The sequence below is a fragment of the Mytilus trossulus genome, chromosome 1 (assembly GCF_036588685.1).
Source record: "Mytilus trossulus isolate FHL-02 chromosome 1, PNRI_Mtr1.1.1.hap1, whole genome shotgun sequence".
Classification (NCBI taxonomy): domain Eukaryota; kingdom Metazoa; phylum Mollusca; class Bivalvia; order Mytilida; family Mytilidae; genus Mytilus; species Mytilus trossulus.
This window is the reverse complement of record NC_086373.1, coordinates 87,893,160-87,919,683: the sequence shown is the minus strand read 5'-3', so window position 1 is coordinate 87,919,683 and position 26,524 is coordinate 87,893,160. Positions and strand designations below refer to the sequence as shown.

General features: G+C 31.5%; 1 protein-coding gene across 1 annotated transcript; it reads right to left on the bottom strand.

Annotated features, from left to right (window-relative positions):
* Nucleotides 1-1,547: 1,547 nt before the first annotated feature.
* LOC134710919 (metalloproteinase inhibitor 2-like) lies at nt 1,548-25,869 on the bottom strand. The gene is made up of 6 exons (XM_063571337.1): nt 25,765-25,869; nt 10,815-11,041; nt 8,096-8,178; nt 7,411-7,513; nt 5,398-5,531; nt 1,548-1,696 (listed from the first exon to the last, which is right to left on the bottom strand). Exons 2-6 carry the CDS (start codon nt 10,963-10,965, stop codon nt 1,568-1,570), a joined length of 600 nt encoding a protein of 199 aa, XP_063427407.1. The 5' UTR covers nt 10,966-11,041; nt 25,765-25,869; the 3' UTR covers nt 1,548-1,567.
* Nucleotides 25,870-26,524: the final 655 nt, after the last annotated feature.

The following is a 26,524-nucleotide window of genomic DNA, read 5'->3' as shown; positions in this document are numbered from 1 at the left end:
TAGAAATCAACGGTCATATTACCCGAATATAGATATAAGTAGATACCGAACTCGTGCAATTGTATTTTTCTATGTCTGTTTTTATGACGTATAATTGGCTAAAAATATATACTAATACAATCATAAAGAATGATTTTTTGGTGGATCGAATCAGTAAATAAAATGGTTTATCTATGTTTCAATTTCAATTTTGAAGTTTTGTCCCTTGAATATCTGAACACTCCTAATTCATGCGTAACCCATCTCTTGCTAAGGGATTTGATTGAAGGTCACATGAATATTGACCCAAAGAAGTCTTACAAGTTAAAAATTAATAACTATTAATAATTATTCCAAGTTAATAATTCATTAGCGATATTTATTAACTTATTTTGACCAAATTGAACGAAACTGGCTGCAATAAGCGTATTCTTATTTTACTTTCATTAATTATTGAAAAAAAATATATTTTACTTTTTTATATCTTATAGCAAGTACCCCTTGTAAGGTAATTTTTAATCCATGTTAAACATTATATAAAAAATATTTTACTTTTATAGAAAATGCTTTGACAGACTTAACGACGGAAAGAAATAATGAGTAAATATATTTGTGATGTATTCTACCAAACCAAATGAGCATATGGCTGCCTAGTACACCCCCCCTACCCACACCCAAAATAAAATCAAAATAAAATTACCCAACATTTGACACCTACTTCATTAGCAATTCCTTGTGCAGGATCCACATGATATGACGTAGAACATCAAATTATAGTGAAGAAGTGCATAAATTTAACCCAAACCTATTCAATGGTTTGAAATACATTACGTAACATTAAATCGTAAATGCAATAAACCAAACCTAAATGCACGTTCAAACGAAGAAAAGAGTAAACGATCCCTTTCTGTACATTTTATGGTGTTTCTGTAGTAAATGAACTTGCTTTCAGTAACTAAGAACCTTCTATAGTAAATAAAATTTGTAATTGATTCTATTATGTTGTTATTTAAGAGTGCAATGCTTTTCCGGCACTGTTTGTGTACTTGCATAAATCTACAAATCCAGATTAAAAAGGGGGATAAAAACGAGTTTGTTTTGCAGTTTGGTTCCAATTTCATTGACGTTTACCCCAGATTTCGTTTTCTGTATATCTGTTTGTTTTATGCAATAGTCTTATAATGTTACGCTTAAATATTTAATTACATGGCACATTTTTATCGGCAATGCCAAATAATCATGTTTGTTTTTAAAAATTGCAAAACCAAGAAAAGTTAAGAAAACAATCTAATTTCTCCGACATATTCATCATTGTTTATGATACCACTATCATCTATAGACCAATTGTGGAAGATGTTAGAAACAATAAGCAAAATCCATGACATCGTTTTGATACCTCTATTCCCTTTTAAGAATTGTCCTTTATTAGTTTTTAACGATAGTTTATTCGGAGGAAAACGTCTGTCGTTTAGTTGTCACATCTCAAGGGTTATATTACTATGTAAAACGTTGTGCCTCAAATTGAATTTAATCCTTTATCCTTCTTTTTATTAAAAGACAAAAAAAAATCAGAAACATTATTTATTGTTTAACAATCTGAAAACTTCCAGAATTTTCTCCAGCCACAATGACCACCGAATTGGTAACAGTAAGCATAACTGCTATAACACAAACTGTCTTTCGTCATATCGCACTGATCGGTCGGTTTACTTCCAATCTGAAATTAGTTAATGGATTTTTCAATTGTCTGAAAGAATTCAAATCATAGCCTTACTAATACATGTATACTAGTGAACAAAAACAACGAAACACAAATTATACTCTTTTGAAATGAATTGATCATTTATCATTCAATTGCAATTCGACTACCTATTGCCTGAAAGTTACTAGATGGTATCCGGTCATTTTACTAAGTAAATAGAGTATGTAATTCCTTCGACAATATCTTTATATTCAGCTGGTTATAAAATCAAATTTGTGCCGTCAAATAAATAAAAAATATAAAGAAGGATATAAAGGTAAATAAACCTTTTGTAGATGAAACCCCATTTGATAGATATATTCCAATACACTTGGCTCATATAATAATAATTGATATCCTTTCTACACCATTCTGCTTTATTTAATGTAATTGCGAATAACATTTATCTAGCCAAACTTATTTATAAACAACAGCAATCAAAATTAAAACAAACGAAATTAAAGCAACCAATGCCGTTATATAGAGTCACAAAACTTAAACAGAATGAGATAATGACATTCAAACACAAACAGTACATGCATATATGTTTTAACGTTTGTGTGTTACTATTTCATAATGCATCAAAAGCTCATCAGATGGGTACTGATAAAATGAAAGAACCACATAATAATAAAAAATTAATCCGAAACAAAACAAAGCATACTGTTTCAAAAAAAATATATACAATACGGAACACCGGCCCCCGTTTGGATTTCAACGTTTGTCTTTTTTTATTTATCAATAAAAGAACAGTTTTTAACAACAACTTCATATAGTTTGGACCAAATATAATGCAGTAGGTTGGGACAATTATTGATGGAAGAAAGGTATGATAAAGTCACATATTGTTCCCTTGAATGCAAATACCACAAATATAAGTTCTTTTCATGCGATTCCTGTTTTTGTTTCATTTCATTTAACAACATTTTAATTATCTTGGCTCTATGAAAAATTTGAAAGATTAAGCAGGCACTGGGAGAGGATATATATAATTGCATTATAGTTAAGGAACAATAAAATGCCAATTTTCATACAACGTTGAATAATCTTATTTCTTTTAAATGTTAAACTTGTAAAATTAGTATCGAATGACAATCCCTTAAAAATTGAGTACGTGTTTAGAATGTACGTTAAATGTATCAAAAATTTGCGAAGTGCATAGATTTTTTCTTAAAACTATTGTAAAAACTTATAAAAATATGTGACATGGGTCTTATACTACAACGTAACCATATCAAAAACATAATGGTGGGCAAAACGTTATTCAAAACAATGTGCAACGTTGGCCAAACGTAATACCAGTCATGTTGGACCAACGCGTTATGCCACTTAGCACTTAATAAATAAACTCATCATATATACCAGGACTAAATTTTGTATATACGCCAGACGCGCGTTTCGTCCACAAAAGACTCATCAGTGACGCTCGAATCCAAAAAAAAGTAAAAATGCCAAATAAAGTACGAAGTTGAAAAGCATTGAGATCCAAAATTCCTAAAAAAATTGCCAAATACAGCTAAGGTAATCTATGCCTGAGGTAGAAAAGCCTAAGTATTTCAAAAATTCATAATTTTGTAAACAAAACATTGTTCCATCGGAACAGAATTTGTTGTCCACAATGACCCATCTTTGTTTGTTATATGTGTAGCTACTTAAGATAGTGTTAACACTTTTAATTTTAGTACATAAGACGCTAAAACAGTTGTAACAGTATAAAATAAATGGTTTCAAAAACAACATACATTTGATACTTTTTTTAAGACAAAAGTAAGTAGATTAGATTTTTTTTTTTTAATATACTTTTTTCATTATTATTTATATGATACTTGCGACAAATAAACCAGCTAATCAAGCAGTTTGAATGTGATATCGAAAGATATAAAATAATATTATTAATTCGTTTATTTTAACAAATTTGGTTCGTTTAGGGATAGTCACATGTTAAACTATATTTTCGAAGGTAGAGAGAAAACGGCGGATAGCAAAATGCATATTGACCGGCAAAAAAGCATATCGCACGGTTATTTTTAGAATATCTAAAAACCGATATACTTTGTGACGTCATGTAATGAATTTCAGGATATTGTTTAAGGTTCATGTGGACCCTATGGCTAAAATGGCCGTATTTTCACCTAAAAATTTACTCTGAGTACAGACAAACCTGTGCATCTGTAAAAAAATTCAGGCATAGCATGCCCTAGATAAATGAATTTTAAGTATGTTTTATGTTTTAGAAAAATAAAAACTTACCAGGATTTTGCCGTGCACTTTTTTTCATTCCTCCAGAAGGTGCCAAAATAAACTAAGTTGGGAAACAGGTTTGAGAACTTCCCCACAGGTAAAAATTAAAGTGAGCATTTTTAATTGACATGGACATTAGATGGATAATAGATACCTGACAATTATTGGTTATGTAAACTGTGTACCTGAGTGGACCATATCAAGGTAAACTCAACTGTTTGTTAATTTTATCATCTTCTGCAGAGACGAAAAAAAGTGTACGGCAAAATCCATTTAAGTTATGAATTTTCTAAATCACACAATGCATTTGAAATCTATTTATCTAGGGCATGCTATGCCTGAAAACTTTTCCAGATGCACAGGTTTCCCTGTACTCAGAGAAAATTCTGAGGTGAAAATACGGCCATTTTAGCCATAGGGTCCACATGAACCTTAACGTTTTGAAACACATGACATCTGTGATCGATTATTTGACGAAAAAAATCTTCAAAAACGTAATATGTCCGAAAACAAAAGTAAATGAATTAACAACTAATATGTTGTTATTGTCAAGGAGACAATGTAACACCTTTAAAATTCCAACAAACCTAAATGACCATTTTGATACAAATATGGTCGGAAATTAATAATATAACAAATATAGCCTTTGTATGAGGTCAATACAGGATATATCGACACAAAGAAGTATATCGACCTCGGACTTCGTCCTCAGTCAATATACTTCTTTTGGGTCAATATATCCTTGTATCGACCTCATACAAAGGCTATATTTGTATAATAAATATATTAACCAGATGTGAACAAAAAAAAAGACTAGAATAGTTCCTAATTTTAAAACCATGACACTCTAGTATTGCATAATTGTTATATGGGCTTTACTTTGGATACGAGTTCTAACATGTTTTTTATTTTCTTCCCCAAAAGTCTGCATGCTAGAAATCATACGATGAAAGTATGTTCTAAATGAGAGACATTATCATATTAACATCTTGCAAAAAATCTCATTGATTGCAAATTTGAATGAAATGTTAAATTCGAAGTGCTTTTCTTGATTTGTCTACATTAGAAAACCTTTAATCTAAACAAAAATAAAACATATGGATGTATAAGTACGTAGAATAGTTAGGAGCTACATGACCAAAAGGATATTAACCAATCTGTTACCTAGTTGGCAGTGAAAAATGTCAAACATATTTTGAGTGAGTATTATTTGATATGCTTTTATATATGCACTTGATGGATGCTATACACAAATCTTTTCTGATGCAACAAAGAGCATTACTATAATTCTTTAAATACTGTTATGTAATTTGATTTATTGTAACACACAAACAAATTAATATCAATTAGATAAGGTTTTAGTCTCAATTTTTATAACAATCAAAAATCTACTTGACGGCGATAATTCTGTCTTACAATAATAAAATCTATAATACCTGATTGGTGCATTCACAGCTGGCTGCATATGCACCTTTGAATACGCCTTTCCGCTGGTAACAATTCATATCATGAACAGAAATAGAAAAATCGCACCTGTTTAGTACGATACGTCCGGCGCCATCCAGTCGCCCTGAAATATAGTGTTTAAAATGTCTCAGTTATATTCTTTTTTACAATTGACTGTATAACATTTGGGAAAATGGGGTGGCTAGTTTGTTTTATTATAATGTAATTGTTAAAATATGATTATCAAAAGATTATAATTTAGTACGCCAGACGCGCGTTTCGTCTTCCTAAGACTCACCAGAGACGCTCATATCAAAATATTTATAGTTAAAGTATCAAAGTTAAACGTTTTCTGATTTTTTTAAAAGTTTTTTTGATATTTGCTTCCTTTACCATGTTTTTGGAGAGAAAAAAACATTATGTTTTCATTATCGATGTTGTCTGAAAACACTTCAAGATATGATTTGAACAAGGGCATTTTATGAAAAAGATCAACTATAGATATAAGAAATTAAGCAATCGCAATCGCAAAGAAAAACTCAACCAACGTAAACGTAAGCAGATAAAAACAAAGATATTTCTTGTAGTGCAAAGAGGAAGAAGCTAATTAATCGATTCTGTAAAAGTGTACTTGACTAACTGACAAAGGGACTTATAAGATTACGTAAGAAAGAATATAAATTTATATAAACAAAAAATCAATTCAAAATAAAAGGCCACACATTTGTCAGAATGTATGTTCTAATCGTATTTGAGACGAAGTCACGATTACTAGATATATGGCATGCAGTCAACCAAAAATATCTTCAGCACAAATGCATATAAATGGAAGAATGAAATGCAGTCTGCCATAAAGGTGTTACACTTCAATTGTAAATCACTGTCTTGACGACTATATGGATAATATATATACAGTCCGATTGCAGAGGTAACGAAGCTTAAACAACTAGATGGAATATGAAAATGCCTAGAAATAACGTTGAGCCCAGGGGAAACGGGGTAATCATTACACATTACCGGATTATCAAACTTTTAGCACAACAAGTGTTTCAATGTTTACCAATATTGGAAAAGAAAAAAAAAAAAAAAAAAAAGTACCACTCCAAGAAATTCAAAATGGCAAATTCAAAAGCTTAAAATGAAATGAAAACAACTGCCATACTTCTTATTTAGTAATAGCAATACTTTATATAAAGCATGGTCGATTGAATCTGGTAATATGGCTAGATAAATAACTCACTTGTATGACAGTCGCATAAAATTCCATTATATTGACAACGATATGTTAACAAAACAAACAGTTCATTATCACTGAACTAGTCTATACATCTTCTGATGAACTTTTTGAAATAAATGAAAAAGGACGAGACGTTCTTTGACATAACCCACGTGCATCATTTTGTAATGACCGCTTAACATGTTATAGTCAAGGTTAAAGTCTAAAAATAAGGCAGAGAAAGTCAGGTCTTTTGTTTCTTTAGTCTCAAGGATATATATCTGTAGATCCCAAGCAGGAAAGTTTAAAATATTAATCTAAAGAACATCATCAATATATATGGATGTGAAATTCAAATATCTTGCTTTTTGGTCTCCTAATTTTGACAACTGTCTGAAGGAATTCGGACACAAATGAATATAAGAAGAGCTCGACTAGGAGATGCGCACAGTTCGATCCCTTTTAATTCTGACAATTTGTTGAATAGGTCTTCCTCCTAATTCAACAAACATGTTGTAAAAATAAAATGTCAATTAAGAACCTTCAGCATCCTGATCACTTGTTCCTATGTGTAGCATATATATGCCTTATGGTATTCCAAAGTGATACATTTAAAGCGTATGCTACCATTTTTATATTAAAAACTTCAAATTGCTGGAATGACGACGTTGATTGAGGAACTCAATCAAAATCAACAAGAAAGTACAAAACAAGCTTAAATTCATTTTTTACATAAAAGAAAATCTTGAACATACTATAAATGCCAAAGAAACTATTTTGGACTTACCCATTACCAAGTAAGTTTTATCTTCGTAAAATGGGTGGTACCGTGAAGCTCCACACTGTGTATACATTACTTTAACATCATAAAGGTTGGTATTGCTTGGGCTCTGCAAAACATATAGTATTTTGATAGACAAAGGACTCTTGAAGTTCAAAATACGTTTATCACAGAAATTGATTAAACGAATTCTTGTTTAACTTTTTTCATTATGAAGTGTGGTTTATATATATTTTCACGGTGAGATTTATGTGCAAGACCATATTTAAGCAACCTACAAGATTATTATTTTCGCTCTACATATCTTTTATTGTTTTACATAAACATCCAGTACTTTTTTTCCGAAGGGTTTGCAAATAAGGAGTGGAATGTTGTTTCCATGCAGAATCCATGTGCAAAAATTAAAGAAATGCAGTGTTTGTATTCTCGTATGATTGTTTTACATTTGTAATTTGTGATCTTTTAAAGCTTGCAATGCAGTATGGTATTTCTTGAAGGCCTTATTTGCTAATTTTTACGTAATTTGGTTTCTTTTGGAGAGTTGATCTCATTGGCAACCATATCACATCTTATGTTTATATTGTCTTAAAATATTGAAATTGAGTGTCACTTGTATGTGCATTTTTTAAAGAGTGACACTTTTCATTCTTCTGTATCTATATGAGATATGAATCCAAAATTTCTTGTTTACCTTAAGTATGTCTTTAACCTCTATCTGGTAAGCTGCGTCGTCATAACCATATTTTTTATATTTCGTTATTCTGATTTTGGCAACTGAAAAAGTATGTATTAAACAACTGTACATATTCAAAGAAAGGATGATTCAAAATTTTGCAGCATATGTCAATTTGAACTAAGTTTACAAAAATAATCTTTAAATCCTGTATATTGTCCCTTTGGTATCTTTCGTCCCTCTTTTAATCAAATTTGACCTATTGCAACTGCATGTACAAACAGAGATGACTGGAAAGTCATTGTTACGAAACTAAAATTGAAAATGAATAAAGAGCAGTCACATATTGTATGCGTTTAGATCTTTTTTCTTTTTATGATTGGTGTACTTTTGATCTATAATGGTCAGACTGTGGTCTGATATATTGTCCTATTCACAAGAGCAGGGGATTTGGCCTTATAATGTCAATAATAACTTTTTAAGCAATTTTGCAATGATTAGTTTCATCTCATTTGTTTATTTTGTAAAACCAATATGGTTAGTTTCAGTGGTTCCAAAAAGGAATGACCTTCTTCAGGGCATCAAGAGACAGCATATTATTGCTATCTTCATTTTGAAGCAACTTGATTGATTATTTGGTAAACATTTCTGTATAAAAAAATAAATCACAAAAATACTGAACTCCGAGGAAACGGTAAGTCCCTAATCAAATGGCAAAATCTAATGATAAAACACATCAAAAAGAATGGACAAAAACTGTCATATTCCTGACTTGGTACAGGATTTTTTCAAATGTAGAACATTGTGAATTGAACCTGGTTTTATAGCGCTAAACCTCTCACTTGTATGACAGTCGAATATCATTTCGTTATGCTGAGTATGGAATAGGTAAGACAAATATGTGTCTGTGTGGTCATTTTGAACACTGAAGTACCTGAGATCAACCTCAGTGCTTGGTGGGATTCGTGTTGCTTATGTTTTATTATGTTGTGTTTTGTTTACTATTTTTTGGTCTGTTGGTCTTAACCTTTTTTAGCCATAGCGTTGTCAGTTTATTTTGAACTCGTGAGTTTGAATGTCCCTTTGGTATCATTCGCCTTTCTTTATACTAATGAGTTTTATGCTCTTTATAGAAAGCCGATGCTCAACAGACTCAATTGCGTCTATGACCCTGTGCTGAAATTTTAGTGCTGCTCATGTTGAGTGTTTCTTTTAAAATAACATTACTTATATATCTTACACATTATTTGTTTGTGAACAAATGTGTTTAGTTCAATAGACAAATAAATAAAAATCATACATCATTGTAATCATCATATTTGTCAATTATTCGATTGACATATTGAAATACGTGTCGTTTCCCTGCAATAAAAAAAAATTAGTATGGTTGTTTGTTTTAATCTGATATAATGGTATAGGTGTTTAAATGGAAATTAGAAAGACAATCACACCTCACCCTTTAACTGTAAGTGCGTGTACGTCATTTCCCAAACGTTACAGAATAACCCTTGTCTAAATATTGTCGAGGCAGTTTTATGCACAGCACGTCAATATCGTTGAAAATAAAGAAAAGAAACAGTCCTTTCTATCATATTTATGATTTGATTACACGGTTTCATGGCCATTAAATATTTATTGCTACCATATAGTTCAGAAATTTTTATTTTATTAAATACTAATATGCTGAAAGTATTTGTTAGTATTGTCGTCAAAAAAACACATATGTCAAGATATTTTCAAATAAAAAAAAACATTAAATTATGTATCCGAAAATTGACACAGTTAGTAATGCAGAATATAAAGATGGACAATTTGAATAGATAGAATTAAACACTATACTTAAGCACTATCTATCAACCGATATCATTTGGTATATGACTTGTACAAGATGCAACTGACAACTTAAATTTTCCAATGTAACTGACTTGAAAGGAACTTAGAGAACAATATAAAATTTTGATGTAAACCAACAATTGTATTTAGACCCTTTCATTATAAATGCCAAATAACGGTTAAGCTATTATTTGTAAAATAAATTAATAACTTCTTGGCACTTACGAATATGTGCTTCAAAAAGGGGGAGAGACATGATATATTGCTCGATTTTTTGGTCTTTTGTGCAATGTTTTATATTTCTTGTTTGGCCCTTTCTTACAGTCTTAATCCCGCCACAACAACAGCAATATTCTAAATACAAACCCATAGATTTTATATATCATTCTTGGTATCTGCATACTTAGTTTTTAACAACGGGATTTTAAAATTGATTTTATTGATGGCAACTTCAAACCAGTAATGTGTAAACATCTGTCGGTCAGATTTATGCTACCTGTCTAATGAAAGGGTATGTACGCATACCTTAATCTTAGAGTAGATATTCTTGAATGCCTGTACCGAGTCAGGAATATGACAGTTGTTGTCCATTCGTTTGATGTGTTTTGTCATTTGATTTTGCCATTTAATTAGGGACTTTACGATTGAAATTTCCTCAGAGTTCAGTATTTTTTTTATTTTACTTTTTTTGTATGAAATATTAAAAGATATGTTCTAAACACTGTCGTTTAATAAAGGTAAAGAATAAAAGAAATACAAAATATTGCAGGAAACAACAACAATTAATATATTAATATATTTATATAATAAAAAATATCGATAGCCGAATATAAATGGGAAGGGGGAAATAACAGATTTGACAATGTTTATGGGTGACAGGTTATTAGTTATAAATGTAACATACCAACTGGAGATCGGCAGTAGACAACTTGTGGATGTCTATATTCGCATTTCTGAGAACAATCAGCAGTCGGAGGCGACCATGAGGTAGGCTGGCTCGTTCCATATCCATATGAAATTACGGTGGATAAACACAGTCCTACCAGAATCCACATATCGCTTCTAAACAGTGAATTGATGTTACAAAATTCTCCACCGTTGAATGGAATTTAGTGTGGTAGGTTTCTGAAACTGTAATTGAATGTTAATAATCCGCAATATTACAAAAAAATCAGCTGTTACTAAATAGGAAATTGATAGGATTATGCCTGGAAGATTAATGAAACAAATGTAAACATGAGCAACCTATTTATGTACAAAACGGTTTCATCACTCCCCTTTTAATCAATTTTCTTATTTTCTTGATCCTTAGTTAATAAAGTCCTTCAGAGCAATTTTTGAATATATAATTTATTTCAACTGTGTTTTTATTTGTGTGTATGTTTTATCAATTGTTAGCGTCTAAAATACTATGAATATGGTTTAAATGAGCTGGCGTCTTTGATACAACACATTACAACATTCTTAAATTGTTTTGTGTAGAAAATGATTTGACTATCGAAAATTTCATATTCACAATATAAATTGAATGACTCTTTTCGAGATCTATGTAGTAAAGTTATCAGTTAATGTAACACAAGAAACAGAGCTTACATCAAACTAGGAAAAAACAAAAACGTTGAAATATGCCTATTGATTGTTTTTTTTATTTATTTATTTAAAATAAAAATTGAATGTAAAATACAATTTACGACAAAAACACAGTATACTTTTTTTTCGTTGGTTGGATTTTAAAGTGTAACATGTAAAAGAATAGGTTTGTCATTTTTGTGGTATTTTTTTACATTGCCATATAAGCGAGAGGTTAAGCTAGCCATAAATACGACTTCAACCCACACTTTTTTCATAAACATGTCCTGTATCAAGTCAGGAATGAGAAAATTGTTATTCAATAGTTTGTTTCTACGATGTTGGCGTTTGTATATGTTGCACTTCAGTGGTCCTGTTGTACTTTTGTTTTACTCTAATAGTTGGTGTGTTTCCCTCGGTTTTAGTTTACCTGATTTATTTTCTCATTATTGATTTATGAATTTTAAACAGCAGTATACTACTGTTGCCTTTATTTTTCCCATTTTCAAAAATGAAAGCCGATTACAAGGGGTAGCACAATTTAGTGTATACCTCCTTTTTAAAATATCAATTTAAACACATTGTCTTATTAAGAATTACAGATGAAAGGTCTATTGAGAATAAAAGTACTTTATAAAACACACTATTTAAAAGCAAAATAATAATAAATAGAAATAGAAAAGTTTAGGTCAAGTAAAACTTATAGTAGTTATGGGATGAAGTGAATATGCGTCTTGTAAGACATATCAACATATTCTGGTATACACATTCTCCTATGCAAATGTATCTGATATAATAGAAAGACAACTGTTTTATAAATATAAATATGTAAATATTTCAAGTAGCTAATCTATGTTTCAAGCAAAACATGTTATATTTTGCGGATATATTTTTCTTTTCAAACTGATTACACTTTCGTTACCGCATCGACTTTATATATTGGATTGGAAAAAAAGTATTTATTTCATTCAGAATATATGCATTTAAGCGAAAAGAACATGTTTTCGAATAAAGTTATTTTTGTCGTGATGAGGATTGCATTTTAGCCAGATGCCACTTTCAGTATTTTAGTGAGCTCTTATTGCTCTTTATGAAATTGGAGGTAGGATTCAGCCAATATGATAGCAGAATATCTTCTAGGATAAAGCTTGGCTCATATCTAATAAACATGAGTTATTTTTTAAATTTTTGTTTATATAAGCCATAGTTTTACCTTAAACGATATGGTATCTATTCAAAGTTATGTTATGAAAGGTACAAGATTTATAAATTTATACGCCAGATCCGCATTTTCTCTACATAAGACTCATCAGTGATGTTCATATCAAAATAAGGAAATCTATTCCTGGGATAAGATAATCCTTAATATTTCGAAAAAATCGAAGATTAGGGTAAAATTGTTCCTTTCAAACAACTTGTGTATCATATTTTTTTACTTTACTATTACTTGTCATCCGTAATCTGGACATTTTTCCGACGTAGTCGGTATAGATTCGGTTTGTGCCCTTTGAACTTAAGGACGCTTAACTATGGCAACAGAATACGCATGCTCGAAAATCCTTTCTGTGATTGGACAAAAGGCTGTTATGGTGGGTGATTTGGTTGTGTTTGAAAAAACGTCTCGGTAATTATATCATGATGGAAAGCAAGTGAAAAACTATAAATATTTGAACTAGATCTTACAAAGATTTATATTTTTATAAAAATATTTTTTTCTCCAATAGCTCTTTGCATCCATGACAGCTGTTTATTCGGGCCAATTATACGATTTTTAATGTAAACTTTGTTGTACGAACGTACATGACTTTTAGAACGCAGCTACGCATGTGAGATATCCGCGGGGTTTTGGTGAATGTAAACAGAAAGATAAGAGGACCGAGAATACTGAACACAAACAGAGAGAACGTTATATATTATTGCCTTAATATAACCAGACTTAGTAAAGAATTTCTTGTAGATAGATTCAGATGGAGATTTTTTAGAGGTCATGCATCATTAAGTCATTGTACTTCTGAAGGTTATCGAAATGATAGTTTTAAACATATACTCAAATTTAAATACGTCGGATATCTTTATTAAAGATAGTTCTTGTTTTTAGATACTTGTTATCTCACGAAAATGAAATTGGGTATCTCTTTTACGCTCGAGACATTCATTCAAGATGGTTTAGTGTAAGGAACAGTTGTATAAGAAATCTTATCAGAAAAATCCTTTTAATATCCCTCGAATGAAAAGTCGAAATATTCAATAAAACAAATTTGAAATTAATAATAAATAATCATACTAAAGCACCAGTAGTTTGCATTTAGTCTATGTGGAAGAAAAGTCATTTATTTATTTGAAGGTGGGAACTTTCTTGTTCAATCAACAAATATGTTTACTATTCTATATCTAGCGATACAAAAGGATTAAGTTTAAAATTACTTTGAAATTTTTTGAATCATCCAAAGTAAAAAAAACCAACATGATACCATTCATTTACATAATAATATCATCTGATTTTTGTTTATAAATACATTGGAATTCGTAAACAAAATGCTTAAGGTGGTATGGGATTCTAAAATAAAAATGATAGAATTTGTTCATACTTTGCCAAAACGTAGTATCTATTGATATATGTTGAAAAATAGAATAACAATGATAGGTCACGCGCATTTTCTCAAGCTACAGGACGTGACAAAATAACACATTTTGTATGGATTATACAAACAACAAACAAACAAATATTTTATTTGCCAATCACGGCGCCCAAAATGAGCGCAGAATAATTACAGCATAATTTTCAAAAATAATGTAAAGTAAAGTAAAAATAGGTTAAACAAAGTACATTATATAATTGATTTTGATTTAATTGATTGATATAAAATATTTACGCAAATGAAGAAGGCAATTTGTAATTATAAAAATATATAATATAATATGACCAACTGTCTGTTACTCTTTTCCCTTTATTAGACAGCACACCGTATAGTATACTAATAATTTATTAAACGTATAAGAAATAACTTATGTAAATGCATATAAAAAAGAATGTCCAACGTAGATACAAGTATCTTGTCTTAGGGAGTGATAAATTCTTCTTTGTAAAGAATCATTCTGATTCAAACAAAAAATTCTCTGAAACCGAAATTATCAAGATGCTTGATTTCTTGATTGACAACATATTTGTTACGTTCGGAGGACGTGTTTTTCAACAGACTGTCGGCATCCCAATTGGAACAAACTGTGCCCCACTACTTGCTGACTTGTTTCGTTATTATTATGAGGCTGACTTCATGCAGGAGCTTCTTAGGAAGAAAGATAAGAAGTTAGCAATATCCTTTAACTCTTTCCGCTATATAGATGACGTTCTTTCACTAAACAATTCAAAATTTGGTGACTATGTGGATCGCATCTATCCCTTCGAATTGGAGATACAAGATACTACAGATACAGTTAAGTCGGCTTCATATCTCGACTGACGTCTAGAAATTGACAATGAGGGTCGGTTGTAGACAAAACTTTACGACAAAAGAGATGATTTCAGCTTTCCAATTGTGAACTTTCCATTTCTTAGTAGCAACATTCCAGCAGCACCTGCATACGGGGTATATATCTCCCAATTGATACAATATTCCCGTGCTTGCATTTCCTATCATGATTTTCTTGATAGAGGGTTACTGCTCACAAGGAAGCTATTAAACCAACAGTTCCAAATGGTGAAGTTGAAATCATCCCTTCGTAAATTTTACGGACGCCATCACGAGTTGGTCGACCGTTATGGAATAACCGTTTCACAAATGATATCGGATATGTTCCTTACGTCGTAACTACAATTCCCTTCCCATTCATAAATTTGACCTACCGAATTAGACTATTTACCGGATTTGTAATCACATAAGCAACACGACGGGTGCCGCATGTGGAGCAGGATCTGCTTACCCTTCCGGAGCACCTGAGATCACCCCTAGTTTTTGGTGGGGTTCCTGTTGTTTATTCTTTAGTTTTCTATGTTGTGTCATATGTACTATTGTTTTTCTGTTTCTCTTTTTCATTTTTAGCCATGGCGTTGTCAGTTTGTTTTAGATTTACGAGTTTGACTGTCCCTTTGGTATCTGTCGTCCCTCTTTTAATCATACATATCATTCTATATCTTTATATAGAGAAATCTAATTTAAAAATACAGGAAAAAACACTATTTTGTGATAAGAAACTAAACAAAATGATAGAATTGTTAAATACTTAAGGAAAATATAGCTTTCATACAATGCTGAGAATATTAAAAGAAAAGATAGGGTCACCGAACGTTTTTTCCGGCTAAAATACAAAATAGTAAAAGTCCATGTAGAATCCTTCAGAAAATGCACTATTTTAGAGTTACCTCCCCTTAAAATGCCAATTTTTAATTTTTTCAAAACACACGAAAATAATCAACATTTGCAGAAATATTAATATTTATAAGTTATATTCTTATAAATTTGTTCTTTTAAATGAAAATTCACATTAAATATCTGCATGCCTGCCTCAAATTTTGCTAGCTTGATAAAGCTAGATAAAAACGTTTTTAAAGTCTATTTTAGATTTTAGCAAGTGTAAATATTCACGGAGTGTGTATATAGTTAAAAGACTTTTATCAATATAACTCTCAAAAGAGGGGTGTTCCTAACAGAGGAAGCTCATACAAAGAAAAGAAGAAGATTGAAAATCTGGACCTTTGATTCTCTGTTTTTTACAATCCAAGATGGAGGAAGACACCCATACCACCTTTATAATAAATAATGATGTGTGGTCAGATTGCCAATGACACAATTTTTCATCAGAGACCAAAGCGCAACTATAGATCAATGTGCAACTTTCAACAAAGACAAAAACCGATACCGTATAAAACAAACAATTAAAGGCCCTATGACAAAATGTGAACCAATTCAAATGAAAATTCCTAGATGTAAACTAAAACAGCAAAACAAACATGACAGGCGGAATAAAGGCAACAGTAGTATACCGTTATTTGAAGATGACAGGCAGAACATTTTCTTTGAATATAAGTCTACCAATGTGTTTCAAGGAATTCTAAAATTTGGAAATTATAGTTTGTATATAAATAAAGGTAACAGTAGTATACCGCTGTTCAAACGTCAAAAATCGATTGAGAGAAAATAAATTCGGGTTTCCAACTTAAACTGGGGTAAACACATCAACTATAAGAGGAAAACAACTTTCGATATTAATTTCTCTTTGACTGTAAAAGTATACTTTGTTGTTGGATATGATTAAATTATTGAAATAAGTTTCAGTCAATCTTTCCGCACTTTTGAAACTGTTTAATGGCCATAATCCCTCTATAGAATTATAAATACACTCTCATTTTTCTTAGATAAAAATAATAAGATTATGTTATTTTAGCATAATTTAAGGAACGTAATAGTCTTTATTGTAATTTTACGGAAGAATAAAGTATGCTTTCTTTCTGCTATTATTTTCTTTTGTATTTTGTATCGTGCCCAAAATGCAAATACTTCTAATGATGATTCTACTTAAAGGTCAAGGAATAGTATGTTACAGATTTTGTTGAAATTTTACATACTACTACTACGTTTACACGTTGAACTCTGAACTAAAATCATAAAAATAATTCATTCAACTGTTGAACTTGCTTGTTTTTTAACATGATTAGAGAAAAATCTTCACAAAATTTAACATTTGTATAGAATGTGCATAAAATCTATCCAAAATTTGTCAATATCAATTTTATTTATTAAAGTAAAATGTTGATAATTTTAAAAAATTAAAAGATGCAAATAATTTCACGATATCCGTTGGTGAATAAATCAAAAACAAAGTCTTTTTTAATATTTATCTCGATACTAGTAATAAGGAAATTAATGTATCAACAACATATATAATCACTGAATAAAACACATTTCGTTTTGCACGTTATTTGTGTTCTTTTGAATACAATTTTAGTTGTCTCATTGACAATCATACCACATTCTATATTATGGACAGCTTGCATTAGGTGACATCGATTTCAAAACATTATCAAAAAAGAAGTAGCTTAACGATACAAAACAGGATGATTTAGAGGGAGGACCAACTCACTCTAAATGTCTTTCATTCGCCCCGAGAGCAGTTAAAATCTACAGAAACTCTGATGTAAGAGAGACTCTAAAGGTTTTACAATAATTTAATCATTAAATTAAAATGTTGCTTTAAATTACTAATGAAGACATATTCAATACAATACTTCTTTGATTAAGGTATACCATTAACGTTTCAAAGATTACTTTCAGGCACATGCCTGTTTGTGGTTGTTTTAGGTTAATTACAATATCCTTTTTATGTGTAAAATCTAAATATGTTTTACAGAAGGATATAACAATATAAAAATAGGAGGATATGATATCATTACCAATGAGACAACCCTTAACCAGTGCCAATATGGCATTGAAGTTTATAACTTTAGGTCACCATATGTCCTTCAACAATGAGCAAAACCCACACCGCATAGACAGACATATAATGCTCCGAAATAACAAATGAAAAACACTCCAAACGATAACATCAAAAAGCGTCAAAGTGACAAAAAAAAACCCGTTATGTCATACCTCAAAACTATACCAAATCATGTCAACGGTCGTGGTTAAATCAATATTCATTATTAGTATAAAGTCCTTAAAGTAGACGGGTACTTGTACATCTCAACATCAAAAATGACACTAGGTACAGATCTGAGAGTACTCGCAGTTAACCAACAGCTAGTTCAAAGTTACTAACAACTCATACTATTTACTATAACCCTTCTAAAAAATGTCTAAAGTAAAGAAACTGAAAGGTCAAAGCAAAACGAGATGGGTTAAAACGTCATCTTTGCTACGCAATATTTCATTATATTTTTCCAATTATTTGCAAAACATTAAAAGGTATGCTAAACCCGAGGAAGTGAACTAAGTAAAATTGAAGTTGAAGAAGAGATATATGTGTCTAAACGATGCAGAAAAGATTTCAGAGCTAATCGATGCAAACACTCTAGACTTATAATAACAGATCGACATACACAGCACATACAGAAGAGGAACATTTCCGTCGCAATATTGCAATCCATTTGGAGACTCTTTGAAAACGAAAACGGCCGTAAGGTTTAAGTTGAGAGATCGGAAAGGTAATGTATTAGTTTGAGTTGCTTCAAGCACAAGTTGTCAAGCTAACTAGTGCAGATGATTTGGTAACACCTTCATCACTAACAACTTCTCCTTTTTCTTACAGATCTGTACCAATTATCTCTTAACACCGGAGTAGTCCCACAAGATTAGAGAGATGCTAAAGTGGTACCTCTATTCAAGAAAGATGAAAGACATTAAGCTTCCAACTATAGACCTGTACCATTTACCTCCATCACATGTAAGGTCTTGGAACACATAGTCCACAGTATAATGAACCATTTTGACAAATACAACGTACTTACCAACGCACATCATAGATTTCGCAAAACACGATCATGCGAATCGCAACTTGTAATAACATTCAACGACATTCCTAAAAAACTGGGGAAAAGATCCCAAGTCGACATCATCCTTCTTGACTTTGCAAAGGCATTCGACAAAGTATCGTACCACCGCCTTTTACATAAACTAAAAATTTTAAGGCGTATACCCTAAAGCTACAAAGTTCAATCATTCCTTGAAAACAGAATGCAGAGCGTAATATTAGAAAGAGATGTTTCCTCAAGTCCCGGTACTATCAGGCGTCCCCCAAGGCACAGTTCTTGGACTTCTACTGTTTCTGGTCTACATAAATGATATGCCAGAAACATCAACTTCATCTGAAACAAAACTATTTGCAGACGATAGCCTATTTTTTAGAACAGTAAACAGCCAGGCAAACAGTGACCTTTTGCAAAAAAGACTTAACATCCTTGGAAGAAAGGGAGAATAAATGGCAAATGAGTTTAAATCGTGGGATTCTGTCTGATGATAGGTCCGTTTCTGTGTGTGTTACATTTTAGTGTTATGTCGTTGTTATCCACTTATATTTAATGCGTTTCCCTCGGTTTTGGTTTGTTACCCCTATTATGTTTTTTGTCCATGGATTTAGGAGATATACTACTGTTGCCTTTATTTAACGCCAAAAATGCATAGTTATAAAAAGAACAAAGAAGTGAGAGACACTTCATATCAACTCCACGAACATACACTAGACAATGTTGATGCAAGCAAATACTTAGGCGAAACTATCAGCAACAACCTATCTTGGGATAGACACATTGACAATATTGTAGGCAAAGGAAATAAAACATTGGGATTTATCCGAAGAAATCTGAAAGACTACACAAAACCAGTAAAAGCAGCAGCATATACAGCCATTGTAAGACCTTCAGTGGAATATGCCTGCACAGTTTAGGATCCATCGAGACTAAAAAAGATTAAATCGTTGGAACAAGTTCAAAAAAGAGCAGCAAGATTTGTTCATAATAACTTCTCAGTCCGAACACCTGGCTGTGTAACACACATGGTTAAACAATTACAGTGGGGAAGCCTGGGAGAATGTAGAAAAACTATGTATACTATTTAAAATTCAGCATGGGCTTATTGACATAGATAGACAACAATATCTAATACCCAATGACAGTCGGACCAGAGGTTTAGGCCGCTTTTACAAGGAAAGAACAAAAACTGAAACCTATGGACAGTCATTCATCCCAAAGACCATCAGGGATTGGATTCAACTTCCAGCTAAAATAACATCAGCTGACTCAATGGAGAGTTTCAGAGCTGCTCTGAAAGAAGGCTCTGGAAGGAAGTGAACAGCAAAGAGTGTATATAATTTTAATTGTTAATCTGCGAACGTTTTAAATGTATATAACTTTGAGGGGACTTGATGTCTTGCCCGGCAATGCGCCAAGTTTTCGCGGGACCATATACATTCAATATGAATTCAGTTCCTTACTTGGAAGAAGAAGAAGAATTGTAATATTATTGTGGAAGAGATTGTTGGAAGGTAAAACTGTTTGTGACAATCAAGGAAATCTATATGATTGTTTAAAATCAATGCATGCAGATTTATTTCCTAATGTTTAACGTCTTCTAACCGTAGCATGCTGTCCTGTAAAGCCGGACGTCATAATGGCGTAGTTTGTTTATCATCTTTAACAATGTGTTACAGTTTTCTTTTATTTGTCTTTTTATTAATAGTAATTACTTTTACTACTAAGTTTGTATTTTTGGTGATATTCATTTGACGTGACGTACTTATACATCCCGTCATTGTGTTATTATTCTATGGTAAATAATTGTATTCTTGTCTTTCGCTTTTGCTATCATGCTATGTCTATAAGCCTTTGTGTGCTTCTTTTTTGTATATTCATTTGTTTTAATATAGAGATTAAGATTATAACACAATGTTTACTAATGTATATCTATGTTTTTCATGTTTACCTATTATGTCTGTTTGTTAGTTCCGTTTATAAATTTTGAACTTATTAAGAAACTTAGGTTTCAACTCCCTCAGGCAAAGTTGACTTTAGATGAATTTGGCTATTTATTTTAGGTATTTTTGTCATATAGCTGATCAACGATTTCGGTACTGAGTACATGTTCGGATTTTAAATGTTTGGCATTGAGCGTTCCTCATGAAGGTAAATCCAGAAAAGCGCTTCGAACGCATAGAATTATTAAACGTGTTGTTTTACAATTGTTTACATCACTTGGTCGATACCTCTGATTGTAACTATCAGTCCCCGAGGGTATCATCAGCTCAGTAGTCAGTACTTTGGTACTGACATGATTTAACAAACTTTACTAAAATTGTCCGTTTATAAATTTTGAACTTATTAAAAAACTAACGTTTCAACTCCCTCAGGCAAAGTTGACTTAATATGAAGTTTTATGTAATTTGTCACTTAGCTCTTCAAAGGTTTCGGAACTTATACATCTTCGGATTACAAATGTTTGGCTTTTAGTGTTCCTGATGGAGGTAAATCCAGAAAAAGCGCTTTGGATGTATAGTATTATTAAACGTTTTGTTTTGAATTTGTTATGCATTCGTTAGGTGTGTTTGAGCTTTTGATTTTGTCATCTGATTAGGAACTTTCCGTTTTGAATTTTCCTCGGAGTTCAGTACTTATGTAATTTTACTAATTTAATTCCAGAAGAACACAAACATACTTATGCATTACTATGGGCGAAAAACGCCTGTCAAGGTTACTTTAGATGAATGGTCATCATCACGAGTTAAAAATCGATGTTAGGGAGATCTTCCAATTTTTTTTATTTCAATACACGACGGATGTTTGAGAAATTTATTTTTCTGTTGTCTGTTCTATGGTCGGTTTGTTGTCTCTTTGATACGTTCCCTATTCCCATTCTCAATTTTATTCTAACATTATCAAAGCATGATAATGGATACTAAATAGTAACAAGCCGAACCATTTTACATTTAACACGATATATTTGAACATTTGTAATATGGAGTGTGTACTCTGCTTGCTGTAGTTTAATTTCATTTTTGTATACAAGATCTTTTTTTTTAAATAGTCCATATGGTGGTTATATGATCATATATTAATACTTAGTTTAAACTTTTTTTATTAATAGTGGATTGGGAAACAAGTAATTGTAACTTATATATATCCTTCTCCACTTTGCGGGTGCGAGTTCTGCCTTGTAGCACCATTAGCCTTTCAATTTTTCGACAACTACAAGGATGTCTTTTAACATCTCTCTCTTAACACGGGTCAGCCATTTATCGTCAACTTGCGACAGACTATCATCGTTTCTCAAGACCATACTCGCAAATGGTGGCCAGTGAGAGCCGGAAATTTAGTCCCTGAAATTTTCTCCACGGAGCGGGGATCGAAGCAGGGACCTTTGTGTTAGTAGTCTGGTGCACTTATCACTACACCACGGCTCTAAATCTACGATCAGGCTAACACTTAACTTGCATCGTTAATTATTGTATCCACGTAAACTTGTCTTTTCAAATATAAATTTGTTCTTGGTTTGAGGTTGCAATAATATTTCGCCAGTAGGACCTGGAAACAGTATTAAGTTGTTGCAAGCACAATTTGACATGGTCTAGATATTTTCCCAAATTTGGCTTATTTTATATGTTGGACCCCACCCTTTTTTTTAAAAGTCTTTAAGGTAGGCTTGATTGCAGTTCTTAATTGCTCAAAATTCAATTCTGGCGTAAATTGTCCTGCAATCCTCTGTTTAACATGAGCAGTTATTTCAATAGTTGCAATTATCAAAATGTATATTTGAAAATCAAATGGACAACTTAGTTCTTTAAATGCGAAAATTGACTGGTTTTTGGGAGTTTGAATAGTTACATGTTTTTATGATGTGAATAGTTACAGGCGACTTCTAATTTCTTCCTTACCTATTTGTGGCAATTTGCTTTACAAAAATAACAAAAAGCAAGCAAAATTCAAAACGGAAAGTCCCTTTTTAAATGGCAAGATCCAAATATTAAACACACAAACGCATGGAAAACAGCTGTCATATTTGTGACTTTGGTACAGGCATTTCATAATGTAGAAAATGCTGGATTAAAATTGAGAATGGAAATGGGGAATGTATCAAAGAGACAACAACCCGACCATATAAAAAAACAACAGCGGAAGGTCACCAACAGGTCTTCAATGTAACGAGAAATTCCTGCACCCGGAGGTGTCCTTCAGCTGGCCCCTAATGGATTAACCTGTTTTTGTAGTCTTCTACACCTCTCACTTGTATGACAGTCGATTAAAATTCCATTATATTGACAAAAATGTGTGAACAAAACAAACACATAAAAGTGGACAAGAATTAAATGCAGGTACAGTAGTTAACATTGTGTTATTATCTAAATCACTATAAACCAAACAACTATGATAAAAAAAAAGTCATATATAGACTCTGTAGACAAAGCAAAATGAAACAAGAATACAAAAGGTGACCATAGCACAATAACACAATGGCGGGATGTAAAAATACCGAGCCACGCCAAAAGGCTATTACCCAAAATGGACTAAACAGTATTGGTTAAATAACTCATGACAAAGAGAAAAGAACACTTCAATACGTAGTTAAGACGAAGAACAACGTAATTATCTACAAGCTATACTTCAAGACCATCATTGTTAATGGAAAGAACATCATCAATATTTCTGAATGTGAAATTAAATTATCTGACTTCTTTGATCTTCTTGATTTTAACAAATGTCTGGAGGAACTCCTACTGATATGAAATAAGAAGAGGTGGATAAGCAGAAGCGTACAGTTTGTTCCTATTTGAATGCTGACAATCATTTGAAAAAGTCTACCTTCAAATTCTACATATATATAATATTGTCAATAAGAAACTCCAGCACACACTTATTTCTCGGTGTAGCACATTTTTAACTTTTTGATCACTATAATATATTATGCCGTACGGTATCCAAAAGCAACAAATGTATAGTGTGTGTTTCCATTTTTGTACTGGAAACCATTGCGGATTAATTATTTTAGACAAATTTTCTATTTGACATAATGAATGATGATATCAGGGTTGAAATATATATAATCCATATATGGTTAATACCAACACGCACTAAAACGACGGTTATCATTTTTTGGTATCTGGAAGATGTACCTTAATCAAGCTCTTATGTGCATGTAATTTGTTATTACTAGATGCACATTATCTAATTTTAATTTTATTCTTATTTATCTTATAATAAAAATTAAACAACGTAACTGCACTTAAATTGTATGCACCAGGTACAGCTCAACTCGCAATATCCTATTTAAAACTGTACAATAAGCAATTACAGTACGGTTATATATGTGGGTTTTTATTTTTTACAATCTCTCCCTCTTATGACTAAATTACGTATTGTTATAAAATTGATCCGTTTTCAGCCTTCTTGGCTATTTTTTTACGTGTATATTATATAATGGGATATCATGAGACGTTGTATACTTCGGACTTATGCGTAAGTCAAAATCGGTGTATAACAGCATATGTTGTGTTGATCATTTAGGATTTCAAAATGATCAACACAACGTGTCACTAGAAGAATATATCTATTGTATGTTTGGCCTTTGTTTTCTATCTTATTTGAAAATAACTTTTCCAATTGTTTTTGTTTGATTTCATTCTTGCATGAAAGTGACATTTCTGTTGGTTTTTTTTTAAGATTTGGTGGTTCGATTTGATGTCTTTAGTTTTCAGTGTAATGTTTTGAAGGCTGTTGTTTGGTTTCGTCGTTTTTCTTTGTTGTCGTCGTGCTGTCTCATTTTCTCACCTGACGATGTTTTGTTGTCCTTTTGGTATGCAAATGTCTCTTTATATAACAAAAATGTTTAATTTTGGGATAGGCCAAAAATAGATTTTATAGTTTTGATTCCATTTCAAACAATAATGATGTCTGCGCCAAACGCGTCACACTTAACAAAACAAAATAACCTATTGTTTTCAAGACTTCATAATAAGTTTCAGGGTCGTTTTCGGTAGTATAATTGGATGACCACTGTTTTATGTGTTCGGTGTTTTTAACTTTAATTTCTGGACTTTTCTAGTTGTAGACATCAAAATTCTATTTTTTTAATATGTGTAGCAATTGCGTTTTATTATAAGTTCCCTTTTAATGCAAAGTATCATGCTCTGTAAGAAATCTTGTATAACACTGCTGCTAGTCGAAAGCATGTGAAGCTGGCTGATGATTTAACAAAGTACTCTTTTAAAATTCTAGTTTAAAGCAATTGCCCCGATCACACATTTAAAAACTGATGCCCAATTTAGATTTGTTGTTTTGTTTTACAATGATAGAATGCTTGTGAAAATGTTCATAACAAAATTTAAGGAGAAGGGCGACATAGCAGGTAAAGGCACAGTAAGTTGGATATGTCACAGGTTTTGCTAAAATTTTGCATTCAACCTTTGTGCGTTGAAATACAAATATACGCAAATTCATGTATCAACAACATATAGACTTTTAAGAAAAATCTATGGAGTAGAAATCAGAGATCTGATGATTTTAGACAAATATTAGTGTTTTTCGCCAAGTGTATGTGCTTTCTAAACAAATGTTTACCCATTTTGAAAAAATTCGATCAGTAATATATCAAATGATAAATGAGATAGATGCATATTTTTCGAATAGCAGTTTTAGTTTATCGAGCTAGAGTTGTATGCAAAATTTTACTAAAATCTGTCACATAGCCCATGATTATTTATTAATACTTATTTTGATTTCACCTTTTCAATTGTGTAAAGTTAAAGGAGTGGATATGATATAGGGGACATAAATCGTTGAATGCATTATATTTGTAATGTTCACATACCTGATAAAGTATGAAGATATTTGTCCAAGAATTTGTATAATATTTGTTTCCCAATGAATTCCACAAGTCATAAAAGCCAAATTACAACAATATTATAAAATTATTATTTTCTTTCTCTGATATTGAGAAACATAAATATTTATGAGGGCTTACCGAAAGAAGATTTGTAACTTATGTGTGAATGACCCCTCATTTGCAGTGTAACTAAGCTGATTTCACGAACATTAAGTGACGAATGCCCTTGTTATTATATCACGAATGAACTAAACTTTTTCTGCCATAAATGGATGCCATATAATGCAATGTGTTGCAGATAATTTGTAGATACAAATGCACATATATCATATCTGTCTTAATTTTATCAATGGATTTTTCTTGAAATAGCATTTCAGTAAAAAAAAACCGACTTAACTGTCATTATATCGAGTTAATAACATAAACTTAATTAAGAAATGTAATCTATACTCAACACTTATAAAGAAACGCACCAACTCAATTGATTTCTATGAAGTAACCTTTTGAATTGCATAAAATATAAAGATGCTGGAATGCGTCAAAATTTGGACACAGTTACCTTGAGATGTAAGAATAAAAAAATGTGAAAGTGAAGTATTTTTTTTATTTTAGTTTTGATTTCTAAAAATAAACACTATTTCAACCAAAAAAGAAAATATATGCCTTTGAGGAAACCGAAGTCAGATGTATCGGTTCAACTGATATAGTTATCAAAGTTACCCGGATTATAATTTAGTACGCCAGA